This window comes from Cicer arietinum, chromosome 8, assembly GCF_000331145.2.
Source record: "Cicer arietinum cultivar CDC Frontier isolate Library 1 chromosome 8, Cicar.CDCFrontier_v2.0, whole genome shotgun sequence".
Lineage (NCBI taxonomy): Eukaryota > Viridiplantae > Streptophyta > Magnoliopsida > Fabales > Fabaceae > Cicer > Cicer arietinum.
In genome coordinates, this window is record NC_021167.2 from 302,307 (window position 1) to 315,760 (window position 13,454).

The window sequence follows — 13,454 nt, forward strand, 5'->3', positions numbered from 1 at the left end:
ATTAATGATCGATATTAAGTATACTTAGATAACCAATCAAGAGTGTCTCAAATTAGAGGAGCAAATTCTATTTCTCACTTTAAGAGGAGCAAATTTCAATGAGACATGTCTCAAATTAATTATGAATTATGGTATGAACAACGATATTTCTCACAATAAAGAACCTCACGAATGTGTCACGATTACCTCTCAGTGCTCACTAATCTCGGAAGTTTGAAGACTTGGATATACACGGTTAAATCTCAATAATATTAGCCTCCAAGAATGTGACAGTTGTGTTGCGTTTTTGTATAGTAATTTTTTTGACAAATTTCACTTGCCTGTCAAAGGTATTTTTAACTTATGCGATGAGGGGACTTATAAATTTACAATATCATGCACATATATGAATATGATTGTATGGCACATTTTCAGTTTTCTTCCCTGGACAAACTCGTTAAAGCTATATCTCCCTCTCTCTGAATTTTTTACATAATCACCCTGCGTGATTGGTGGGGGGTAGCAGGCCTTAAAAGAACATCCGTAAATACAAGGCATCAAACAAGCCATTAAAGGGAACCACACCAGTAACCACAATATCATACAAGGAACAGCTCTTCATATAACTTCTATATCAGGAATCATAGCAGTTAACATGTCCCCCAACATCTGTGCGGCAAAAATCAAAAGCTCCACCATTTCGAGTCCTGCAGCAGAAACAGTGTCTATCTTTTCAGCACTGCATTCTTTATGGACTGTGTCTCTACCCTCACCATCTTCAAAGTAACCCACTTCTGTCTCAACTGACCAACTAATTGGTAAGGAGCTGCCAAGAGCAGTCCTTAAAAGTTTTGCCTCCTTGATAACACCATTAAGGACTTCTGAAACACCAGAAACTGTACCTTCAGAAGTCACAGACTCCTTCACCTAAAAACCATATCAAGCAGGCAACCCGTATAAACAAATTTAAGCTTTCTAGTTTCAAAATCGAAAACATGATAAGACTGAGTTATTTCCACGCTAGAAGCTAAAACATGCAAACCCACCATGAGGAGGTCTCCCCTCCTCCCCTAATTCTTTCAAACACCAAAACTTCATAGCTTTGGAACAAAATAATATGATACCTTCCAAAGAGAGAGGCGAAGCCTATGAATTGACGATGTTAAAAGCTCCATGCTATCCATGCTTTCTTTAAGAGTTGCATTTTCAATCTTCATTCTGGTAAATGATAAGCAAACTGTATAAGTAAACAGAAGGCTGAAGAGAAACATTGTTTGCCATACGGGCATCCTCAAACAGGTCAAATAGATCTGACATAGCTTAAACTATCCAGTCAAAGTCATCCATTGAAATAATAAAATCAGAACAACGGACTCCTAAAATTAACACATGCCTTGCAAAATCCACACTGCTGGATCTCTGGATGAAGGACTTCCCTTCATTATCTGGACTACTGTCAACTTCTTTTCCACCAACATCAACTGGGCTAATCCACCGTCTCAAATATGATTTCTTCAGCAAGTTTTTTAGAGTTCCATCTCTTTCACGAATAACAAGGTTTCTTTCTCCAGTGTCAACTCCTTGTTTAGTCCCATGATCTAATTTTCTGCACATGTATTAAAATGAAATATTTTACTATATAAAATGGCTTTTGTAAGCAAAGAAAGATAAACATTTGAGGCCAGCAAGAGAAAAAAAGCACAAGGAAACAGAAAAATGAAATGAAACTAACTATTGATCGACAATCAAGTATCCAAAAATAAGAATACAGGAAGAGAAAAGTGTATTTTCACTTGCTGCATAAATGTATTAAATTACTTTGTCTGACCAGCAATACCAGAAATACTACTTTCAGATCGGATTTCATCAAACCTTGTGAAGATTATAAAATAAATAAGGATAGAGTGCCTGGAGGGGAAAGTGGCGGTGTTGGCAAGACAATCAAAGGCCAATTAGACATAATTAAGAATATATACATAAATAAATAAATAGATAAATAAATAAATAACTGAGCTTGGCACTTTCAGTATCCTACAGGTACTTATGTGTTATTTTCTAACAGAAACTAGAACATTATTTCCCAAACTGTATAGCCCAGTTCATCGTTTTTGGATTATGTAGTCACTAGTCAGTGCCAAGGCTGGAGAAAAGAGTTAGGCATAAACTGCCAACGTAAAACTGTCAAATATTTGCAGTATGAATAATTGATGTGATAATAATACCACTAGCTAGGTCATTACCTGTAAGTAACTTTATCTTTTAAAATTACACAAAGAACATTAGTATAAAGATATTACATTTTTCTATGGATATATTTTATTGATAAGAATAGACATCGATGCTTAGGATAAATTAGATATCAAGTAACAGAACCTAGTAAAAATATACAGTAATGCCAAAATGTTGAATTTGTAACAATCTTTAGAAAAGTAATCATACTCCAGAAGTAATTGATGTTCCTGCTTTAATTGCGCCAGTTCCATTAGAGCTCTCACCTTTTCATTGGTAACCTGAAGTAAAACACAACAACTTGCAAATTAAAAAACCATTTCGAGCATTGGATAATATAAAAATCCTTGCACATTTGGTTTTAAATATGGTTGTCCTAATCCACGAATCAGAGGCATGTACATACTGCCTTGATATTTTGAATAGGACTCTTAGCATAGCTTTATATTTTGAAGGACATGAATAGAAAAAATTGCATACTGAAAAGAGTATAATTACCAAAAACCTATATAATGCAAACATACAACTAACTTTCGTCTCCGATCAATATAGTATATGTAACAGAACCAAAAGCAATTTCCTAAATTCTAACCATCACCGAACTAATAGCATCTCAATGTTCCAAGTGTCTGAACCAAAGATACAACAGACAATTACTTGTAACAAGTTCCTCTGAAGTTCTTCAATCTTTATTTGAAGGGCTGAATTCACATTTCTCTCCAATAAATGTCTTTCTTCTTGTTGTGATAACAGCAATAATGCATCAACCTGAAGCATACAGCACAGTAGGCATCAGAAAGCTAGATTGCAAGAATCAGATGGTGTAAATTAAGAGGAAAAGAGAAAACTAAAAACATGGACACATTAAAATAATGTGACTGATGATGTAAGTACCTTTTCTTGCAACGCCATAGCGAAAGCATCAGATGAATCACCTTTTCCATCAGGTTTTACTGCCAGCGAGCCAAGACCAGTACTCTGTAAGGAGTAATGGAAAAACTTAACGATTTCCAAGCATTGCATCTAGTCAACAAATAACAGTGAAATAATGCCGACTGTAATCTCAACCAAGTTAGGACATTTAATTGCAGCCTAAAGTTATCACAACACGTTCTATTAAGAGCAATGCTATTGTTATGCCAACAGGATTAATTTAACTAAAAGAAAAGACCTCTTAAACTTCTTAGATGTGTTGATCAATAGTGTAAATACAACCGATTTTTTTTTATCAGATTTAGGGAAAACTCATTGCATTCTTCATCATCAGGCTGGCCTAATTTCAGCCTGGAAGTCAACAGGTAGGTATGAAAGTAATCAAGCTGGACAAATTTCACTTTAAGATAGGTGATTGGCCTGGCCCCAGGTCTAAGTACCAACCTCAATTTCAGTCTGAAAATGATTGGGATGGCCCAAGAGAAACACATTTTCTTGTGATGTTCTTTATTCCTTTTTCTTATACTTTTCTTCTTTTTAGTTTCTCTGTATTTATTCATAACATAGTACTTACAATTCTCTAATTGTGCAAATCTTCAAGATAAGCATATTATTATAATTTTGAATAATATTAAAATAAATTATATTCTTCTACTGCACTGCACTATTAATTATAGCTCCATAAGCCACCAATCACTATAAGAGCCATATTTACTATTAACAACATGAGATGTTCCTTTGAGAAAGGAATGCAGTATAAGTGAGCAGTTTCAAACCTTGGACTTTGAAACAGTTTTATCTTGTGGGCATATATGTGCATCCCTACATTCATTCTCTTCTAGTTCTGTGTCTCTTTGAGGGACCAAATTTGGCTCAATATTCTGATTGAACATCTTGACTCTTTCATCAATCACATTCATTATGGATTTAATGGTGGATTCTCCATCACTTAGTAAATTCATAATATGATCCCTATACTCAGAATGATGATGTTTTAAGTCTGCTACGCCATTCTCAATCACTTTGTTCATTTTAATCTGCAAATGAGTCATAAGAATTCAGAATTTGCAAATGGATTAAAATGACATTTTCTTTAAAATTTCATAGGAACACTCACTTGTTTCTGTTCCAGTAAGTTGACTCTCTTCTTCAGATGATTTTCAATATCCAAGCCCTAAAGCATCCAAAACAGAAAAAGAATAACTAATGATTGAAAAATAAGGTTAACAAGGCAGCAATGGGATTGAGTCAACAGAGGTAAACTACAAGCCTACAACATACCACCCTAAGTTTACTTTGAAGATAGTCCACAGAATTGCTTACTTTGTCCAGCTGCTCTTCTAATGCACTCTGTCTGAGAAATTGTTATTCAAAATACGTACATACTACAGAACAAAGAATCTCAACATAATAATTTCCCAAGTATGTATGACAGTGATCAGCCAAATCAAACATGGTTGTCAAGAGTTTTTGCTTGCATTTTACTGGGAACCAAACTGAGTAACCAGCATAAGGAACACCTTTTCTAATGATCACAGAAACAAAATGTCAAGATTCTGAAATCTTACAATGTATTTAGAGGTGGAAGCGTCATTGAAACACCATAACTCCTCAGAGTCATCCAAAAGACATGTACATTTAACATCCCAACTTGTATCTTCAAATTCTTTTGGAGAATATTGCCTGATCTGAAAGAACTTGTTAATTACCTGTAAATTCAGAATACGAAGTATAAACTCTCTTTCTAGTATAAAGAGAAAGACCAAAATAAAATCAGAGCCAATTACACACTATCAAACAATGAGAACAAATATCATAAACAAACTTGAATTCAAACACTTTTAGCATGTAAAGTGTGTCTGTGAGCATTTGTAAATTTTAAATTATCCTGATTTTGCAAACATTATTTTGGCTAATAGTGAATTTGAAGTGAAGTAACTGATATTTGGAAACTTCAGCTTAACAAGCTTTTTAAGTAAAAAAGAGTATGAAAGTGTATGAAATTTTCAACTCTATGCAAAAACAGCATGAGGACAAGTAACCCCAGAGTGTTCAGCTTGGCATTTACTTCCTTGATAAACCCAAAGTACACTGATTAGAGATATGGTCAAATTAGTCCTAATAAGGCTTGGGCAATCCTTACTCCTAGAGCTAGCTTTTAAGGTTGAGTTGGGTCTAGTCCTAATTCTAAGATGGTATCAGATGCCATCAAGTAAAAAAATTTATTGACTATTGAGTTCCTTGTATTTGTCCACACTTTCGATGTCAGGTCTTGGGCGAGGCGTATTTAGATCCCACATGCACATTGACAAGATATAGCAAAATTCCATCCTTATAAGACTTAGGAAATCGTTATCCCTTTAACTAGTTTTCAAGGATGGGTCAGATCTAAAAATCCAAATTCTAAGAGCCTAAACTGATATTCTATGATACACCTTTAGGTGTGAAGTATGCCTCTCACTCAAATTCGGACACAATTTCATCAACTAATCGTCAAAAGCCACTAAGCGTTTACGCTGAAAGTATTATTAATAACACAATGACACCAAGCAATCTTGCTAGGAACATTTCTTTAAGCACAAAAGAATTCCCAGAATAACGGTGTAAAAACATATTCAAAGGAATAAAGATAAAGATTGTTAACAAAGGATGATTTCTTATTCATGTAGTGAGGTTGAAAGACGAAGATACAAGAGATTAACAATGAAGATGATAACCTTGCTCTCAAAGCTACCCCAAAGGAGCACTCTCCTTTCTCACTAGAGCACACTCTAGTTTACATCTTAATTCTTCAAAGCTATTTCTCCCCTCTAGAGGGCTCTTTAAAGACAAGGCTTTCTAAGAATAACCAAAATAACAACTCTTAACAATCACCAAACAAACTCATAACAACTAACTCCTACTAGCTCCAATTATCCTACATTATTTATCCTACCAAACTTAATAATTATTACTATTCAAATCTTGACAAAGAAAAATTGAAATTAGAATAAAATCCCTTGATACTAAAAAAAGGCAACCTGATGCAAAGGAGCTCCTGCCATTTTCATAATCCAGGGAAGGATCAAGCCCATTGTGTATCTATTTAGGCAGCCTTACCTTGCATTGCAAGAGGCTGACTCCACATCTTGAATAATTGACCTCCAATGACATGACAAGAACTCCAAGTATCCAACCATTATGCAAAAGCTCTCCAATAAAATCCCTAAATACCAAAGTACAATAAAATAATCCCACGTTGAAAACCCTAAATAAATTATAAAACTAACTAATAGCTAATCCACATTACATTTTTTACACTTTTACATGCCAAATGGAGCCTTGAAGCAACGATTAGAGTTGTTGTTGTTGACGATTCATAGGTCGTTCAAGTCGTAGAATCAGCCTATTGAAAATATTTTGCAAATCCAAGGTAAGGCTGCCTATAATAGACCTACAATTGGTCGAATTCATTGCTGAACCCTGCCAGAGGGTTTTGTAGCACCAAACACGTGTTTAGGAGTAAACTTGATTCTAGTTCAAAACAACTAAACTATTTTTATTTTATTTTTTGCAAAATCAAGTTTCTAGTTGTTAAGCTTTTACTTTAGAAACTTCATTTTGCAAACACAGTCACAAGCAACAAATATATATATATGAAGTAATACTTATATGAAGAAAAAGAAAAAAAATACATCTTCTAAGAGTAGCACAAGTATGCCATCAAATGCACCCTCCAAAACATGGCATGGTTTTTAGTTTATACAAATAAAGTTATAACAGATCTAAAAAGTTATATTATTGGCATTAAAAATAAGTTATGTATACTCAAATCCATCAATAGTCATAACAAATATAATGTGTAGAACAACTCGGCTTTTGAATTATTACATTTATGTATCCTAAGAAACTGTAGGATAAACTCTGAATTGTACAACAATGGAAATGGAAATTAAAAGGGATAAAGAGATAAAGATAGTATGAGACAAAAAGAGAATGTGAGAATACGACCTTCTTGAATTTTTCATTTTGCTCTATATACATTGCTTGATCAATCTTCAGATTATCATTAAATTCCTTTAGTTTAAGACAATCTGATGTGAGTTCCTCAACCCTGTGTTCCAGATAAATTGCAAGTGAAATAAAAAAAACGTTTCTAGGTAAAACATGGCCCACATGTAACGAAAAAAAAAATGCAACTATGGTATAAGCATTACTAAAATATGCACATAAATTGCAACCATGTTAAGTAAGTTAACAACATGCAAAAAAGTATTAAATTCTCTAATAGAGAGTTTGCATGGTCCTTCATATAAAGAAGATGACATCATCGTCTAATTAGATGACATAAAAACAATATTCTGGTACCTCCTAAGTCATCTATTGTTATCGTTCAGATTTCTTCAGTATTCAGTTGATAAATATGCACTAATATGATGGAAAGATTGAGAATACCTTTTGTTGAAGCCATCTATTTGTTGTGACATTACCTCCTCCTTTTCCTTCGCCTTTTCAGCCTGTTAGTTCATGAAAAACATTTAGAGTTTAAACTTCAGATTATCAACTACCATAAAACTAACAAGTACATAGCATAGTAAGGACAATTTTTTTAAAATGAAAAGCAGCAAGTATCATCACCTCAATTATTGCATGATCCCTTTCAGCAAATGCAGCAGCTACACAGCCCTGGAAGAATTTAACCTGCTTCTCGGCTTCCATATTCTTGACATATGAATTTAAAGTAAGTGATTTAATCATGTACAACAATGTCAAAGCGCATACCATGACCATAAACCTCACAAGTAACGGCACAAAACATAATTAATTCTTTTAACAAACTCTAGCACTTGCACAATATCAATTTATAAATTGGATTTAAGAATTCTTGCCATAACCATTGCAAAATTTTCAAGCTAGACCCACGTATGATTTATTTCAGATAAATAAAAATTAAAAATAATACGTCCTTGTAATTTTGTACCAACAACTTTCCACAAGTTTCTAAAGCTGGATAACAGATTCGCAATGCAATCTCCATACTAGAAAATATAGCAAATTGGAGTACAGTAGTGCAGAGCAAAAGGAAGGGTAGGGCATACCTTTGAAACTTCGGCGCTGTGTAGATCTGCCAGTTGACTCTGAATACAGTTCAGTAAGAAAATAAATAAAAAAGAAAGAATTGTGAAAACAACAGAAACAAAAAGCTTAATTACTCACTTTAATTCTATAAGCCTCAGAAAGCTCCTCTTGTAGATTAAGACTATCTCTTGTGCACGCATCCAACTTCTTTTTCAGGCTCTCAATCTCTTGCTCCAATCCAGCTGTCCTAATTGGGGATGAATTACAGCACAATCAATACATCATTTTGTTGTGCTTGATAAAATAAATACTTTTTGTACCTAGATTGCCTGATAGCCAAAGGAGAATAAATAGATAGATACCTTTGAAAATGCATTCGGGTAGCCACAGCAAGATAGCCAGGCCCAGCTTGCTGCATGCATAGTTGTTCAATATCTTTGCGTAATTCATCGCGCTCTACAAATCATAAACTCCCAAAAGTTTAATATTAATAATAATAAATGACTTTGAAGCCAAATAAAATATTATTACAATATAAACCCAGGCATGTGACCAGGAACTAGAAGCACATATTATAGTCCCATCTGTAAAATGAATTTTTTTACTATCATATACAATGTGCTTGATATGAAACCAACAACAGGGTAGAGAACAAAACAGCCAAAGGAAAGCGGATTTCCCTCATTTGAAATAGAACAAAGTGAGGAAATTGCTATGAAAATAAACCCATCCTGTGATTGATTGACACTCTTAATCTCAATAAACAAGTACTATATTATAAAATTTCAACTTGCAACTCAACTCAAATTTGTAAATGAACATAATACAATTGTTAATCAATTCACCACTGGTCTAGTGTTCTCGCTAAGCTTAAGATACATAGTAGCATGCATAGTAAGAGAGTTGATTTAACAAGTAAAGTTAAAAAGAAATGTAGATACCATGTTCAAGTTGTCGGATACGAGCCAACGATGATTCGTCATTCGTATTCTCGGCCATTCTGGAAATAAAAAATAAAAATGAAACAAAAAATTGTTAAAAGGGATTGAAAGCTGAATAATTAACAAAACTCAAGGATGGAGATGACCCCGCCTTAAGGTTTGGTGGAATTGGAAGGAAAAAACCTCCCAAAACAAACAATCGAAAGAAGCGATGATAAAATACCGTATCTCTCTCTCTCTCTCTGTCGTCGAAGCACAAGCGCTGTGCTTTCTATTCTATCAACTTATTCCACAAAGGGAGGGTTTTCGTAGCAAATCGTACTAAAGTAAAAAAAAAAAAAAACAAAAAAAACAAAAAAAAAACAAGCGCAACTTTTCACGACCTGATTGCAAATTTTCGCGCAACTTTTTTATTTAGTTTTTTGCATTTTTCCAATAGAAGATCCGGTTGGAAAGTCATCCATTCCAAGGTGTCTAAATGTCACTACAGTTGTCGAAATGGGCCAGATTCAATGGGCTCATGCCATTAACCCATAGTTTACTCCGAGCTAGATCGTAAATAAATTATCCCAAAAATAACAGAATTTTTTCTCTCTTTCGTATTCTTATAAACTTCCAATTTTGGAATTTAACAATTTTTAAATTAGTCAACTCAGATGTATATTTTAGTTTGGGTTGACCGGATGCTCGATGAGGCAGTGATCCAGCCTAATTTTCAATTTGAATTAGTATCTTGTATTTACTTGTAGTTATAGAGCTAATTGTCCAGGCCCATTTAAAATTATTTAGAGAAGCAAAGAGGATTGCTTTGTGGATAATAAGATCTCATTATATTCTAATTTCCGTTCATTTTCAAAAATAATATACTCTATCTTTTATTATTGTTGTTAATTTCATCTGACTCCTCGAGCCTTTGGTTAGCCCTATTCCAACAAAATCTGTCTTTTTTGAGGAAAAAATATCATTTTTTTTTATAAATTTAATACTATTTTGTAATTTAAAAATTATTAATAAAACTATATTTAAATATGCTAACTTGATAAATAAATAAATAAAAGGTAGGAATTCATGTTATCAAAGTAGTAAACTAGAGAATTCTCTAATGAGGGGAGAGTGCCCATTGGAGGTAGCTTGAGTGCAAGGTTATCTTATTCTTATTCGTTGTTAATTGTCTGTATCTTCTCTTTCAATCTCAATATACCAATAAGAAATCCTTTATTTGATGGAATCTTTATTTGTTTAATTCTGTTTTTCCATCATCCATCTAGGAATTCTTTCTTGCTAAAAGAAAGAATCGTGTGTATTGATTGTTTGTGTGTGGATTGCAGTGTGCCAGTGTGTAATGGGTTTTTTGGCTGGATTGCAGTGTGTAATGTTAGTAATTATCAAATTTAATTTTTTTTAAAAAAAATTAATACCAACGGCCAACGAATTGTACGAAGAGTAACAATCACCATTATTTGCTTTAAGTCTTTTAAAGGATGCAGCATTAGTCTGGGTTGCAAGAAGCAAGCACAAGCTTCTACCATGCGAAGACATTAGACAGACCCGGTGCAATTTTTTAACTACAAAAGACTAGGCTCGCAACAAAGACGTGTCGTGGCAAGGAATTAAAGAACAGAGGAGTGTGGTAGACTAGAGAGCAGAAAATTAAAGAACAAAGAATTTAACTTGTTAACAATACAAAGCCTGTGAGTTTAGCAGAGTTGTCCTTGAGAAGCAATAGTTCATATTATTTATTTACTTATAAAAAGAAACAGTCAACAAGGGGCAACACAATGAAAAGAAGAAACTAGAAACAATTATCATTGAGCTCAATGCTAAAACACACTTCAATCCAATTTGTGCAGAGTAAATTCTTCTTAGAAGCAGGCATCCAATAGGCAGCAGCAGCATAGAGCAGCCAAACTGCATCAATTAACAAACGCAAACAAATTAGTCTCAGCAATGAAAAAAACATCATATAAAGCAGGAAACATGCAATATCTTTTTCATGAGTGAATGAGCTATTGTAAAGGTTGAGTATATAAACAAAAAATAATTAAAAAGTGGTGAACTGAAATCATGAAACCACCAAAACAAAAAACCACCCTTCCTACCCACTCCACTCTAAATGTGCATGTTTGGATCACCAATTAGGTTGGCAGAATCGTGATTTTGGTAAAAACAACACTTCAAAGTTTCAAAAAAATCACAATGACACCATGATTTCATCAAACTCGCCATGATTCCACACAGCAAAAAAAAAAATGTAAAAGAGATAAGATTTGACAATTGTGTATAACATAGGGCATCCTCAATCTCTTGTGCCAACTTTTTTCTTTCGCTTTCATTAATGATTTTCCAATTCAATTTTATGTTTTATGAATCTCTCTTTTCTGAGATTCCAGTTGCAATTTAAGCTTTACACGGTCATGACAAATCTTTGGAGTGAACACTAGCTAGCACTGCACTGTTATTTCTTCATCTCTTTATCATAACTTGAATCAGTGAATGAGCTTTTATCTTTTCCAGACATAGCAATATCTGGTTTGATCATAGTCTTCGTGCATATTACTTCCATCTCATGAAAGTGTTTAGTGTTGGTAAAATTGGATGTGAGTTTATTATTCCTTTGAGCTTAACCTTCCTAGTTCTTATTGAAATAGGCAAAGGAAGATCCACACAACCACGGAAGCCTCATAGAGGTTTGACTCGAACAGTTTGAAACTCACTTAAGTCCCACATGGAAAAGATAAAAAGCTTCTACTAAAGGGAATTTTGCTTTGGGTTTGGAAGTACAAAAGCCTCACATTGACACTCCTGGTAAACGTGACCCTGATGAGCAGTTTGTGTGGGGGTTGGATTGGAATTGTAATGATCGTAGTTAATATTACCATTAGACTACACTCTACAGCATCAAGGGTTTCGAATCAAACCTCTATGGGATTGATTATATCAGGTTACTTTAGAATATATAATTCAATAAAAAAAATGGGAAAGCTTACATAATGTATTGGCATTTGAAACATAACATCAATCAAAAAATAATAATGAGTTAGTTAATTATAAGCATGGGATAAATCTGCACCACCAACGCATAATGCGCACTGTAGCCGATAACGCCTTACGGTGCGCCTACAACAGCGACTGAATAAACCCGTAAATCGACCGGATCTGAGTCGCCAAAACCAGACTCACGAATTCAAATAAAAGGAATGCATGCATGAGAGAGAGAGAGAGAAGGGGAACACGCACCAGCCTTCTAAGCAACCAGAGCCCCCAGAATTATGTTGATGAGGAGGGGGTTGAGCGTATTGAGGAGCATATGGCGGAGGATAACCCTGCGCTGGATATGGAGGGGGAGGATAGCCATGTTGTGGTGGATAGCCCGGTGGAGGGTATCCCTGTGGAGGATAGCCTTGTTGTGGTGGATAACCCGGCGGCGGATATCCCTCCTTCCCGTATCCCTCCGGCGGATAACCTATAGACACACATTAAAGAATCAGATTCGGAATTAAAACAAAATGAATCGCAGAGAGATTGAAGGCATGATAAACCTTGAGGCGGAGGAACTCCGACGGGCGGTTGTTGCTGGTTGTAATAACTCATTGTGGTGTGGTGTGGTGCTGTTGTTGTTAAGCAAATAATTATAATTATAATAATAGCAATTGATTCATATATTTGATTTGTTGAAAGGTCGAATAAATCAACGGTGTGATAATGAATAACAACTGAATCCTCATCATCACACGTCATTCCTAACCATTAAATTGTTATTATTTTACAAATCAACGGGCTGGAGTGGGACGCCGTGATGTGTCCAATACGCGTACAATTTGAAGCCCCCACCCCGATGACCGGGGTCTGTAAAGTGAACATTTACATGCTTGTTTATGTATATTACCACATAAAAGTCATACTGCTAAATAAATTAGATTTAACAACTTTGATGCTAAGAATTATACTAAAATTTGCTATCCTTTGTAATATACATAAATTACAAAGTGGAAGAGCAAGAATAATAGTTGAGAATTTTGTAGTATTGTATTATCAAGTCTGTCTTTATAATATAAAGTGTGTCTTATCTATAGGATTATAGATAATTAAATTATCATTTTAAAAACTATTAACAATTATTAGACCCACTTACTAATGGAAGTTGGGAGGATATGAAATTTTCATAATGTTCACTCTTAGATGTTCATGGAGTATATGTTCGTTGAAATTTTACTAGTAAAAAGCTCAATGACAAAATATTATAGGAAAGACAAAAAAGTATAATATTTTTTTGTGATAACTATATAATTTATTTTTTCCTCTCAATCAGATAAT

The 13,454-nt window shown here is 34.2% G+C and overlaps 2 protein-coding genes across 8 annotated transcripts; both read right to left on the reverse strand.

Moving 5' to 3' along the window:
• Positions 1–228: 228 nt before the first annotated feature.
• Positions 229–9,654, reverse strand: LOC101497145 (uncharacterized). Of its 7 annotated transcripts, none has more exons than XM_073364686.1 (18): positions 9,524–9,654; positions 9,141–9,199; positions 8,562–8,655; positions 8,338–8,446; positions 8,220–8,258; positions 7,759–7,842; positions 7,576–7,637; positions 7,132–7,234; positions 4,710–4,850; positions 4,423–4,491; positions 4,259–4,315; positions 3,918–4,178; positions 3,103–3,231; positions 2,866–2,976; positions 2,419–2,489; positions 1,373–1,585; positions 1,104–1,197; positions 229–906 (listed from the first exon to the last, which is right to left on the reverse strand). In XM_073364686.1, the coding sequence occupies exons 1-18, from the start codon at positions 9,598–9,600 to the stop codon at positions 598–600; spliced, it is 2,082 nt and encodes a 693-aa protein (XP_073220787.1). In that variant the 5' UTR covers positions 9,601–9,654; the 3' UTR covers positions 229–597. The 7 variants fall into 7 exon arrangements, with proteins under 7 accessions (XP_073220787.1, XP_004511316.2, XP_073220791.1 ...); XM_004511259.4 differs by having other exon boundaries at positions 3,103–3,186; positions 9,524–9,648; XM_073364690.1 differs by having other exon boundaries at positions 8,338–8,441; positions 9,524–9,620.
• Positions 9,655–10,790: 1,136 nt separating this feature from the next.
• On the reverse strand, positions 10,791–12,973 carry LOC105852658 (uncharacterized). Its single transcript, XM_012718890.3, has 3 exons — positions 12,680–12,973; positions 12,378–12,603; positions 10,791–11,048 (listed from the first exon to the last, which is right to left on the reverse strand). The coding sequence occupies exons 1-3, from the start codon at positions 12,876–12,878 to the stop codon at positions 11,003–11,005; spliced, it is 471 nt and encodes a 156-aa protein (XP_012574344.1). The 5' UTR covers positions 12,879–12,973; the 3' UTR covers positions 10,791–11,002.
• Between the last annotated feature and the right edge of the window lie 481 nt (positions 12,974–13,454).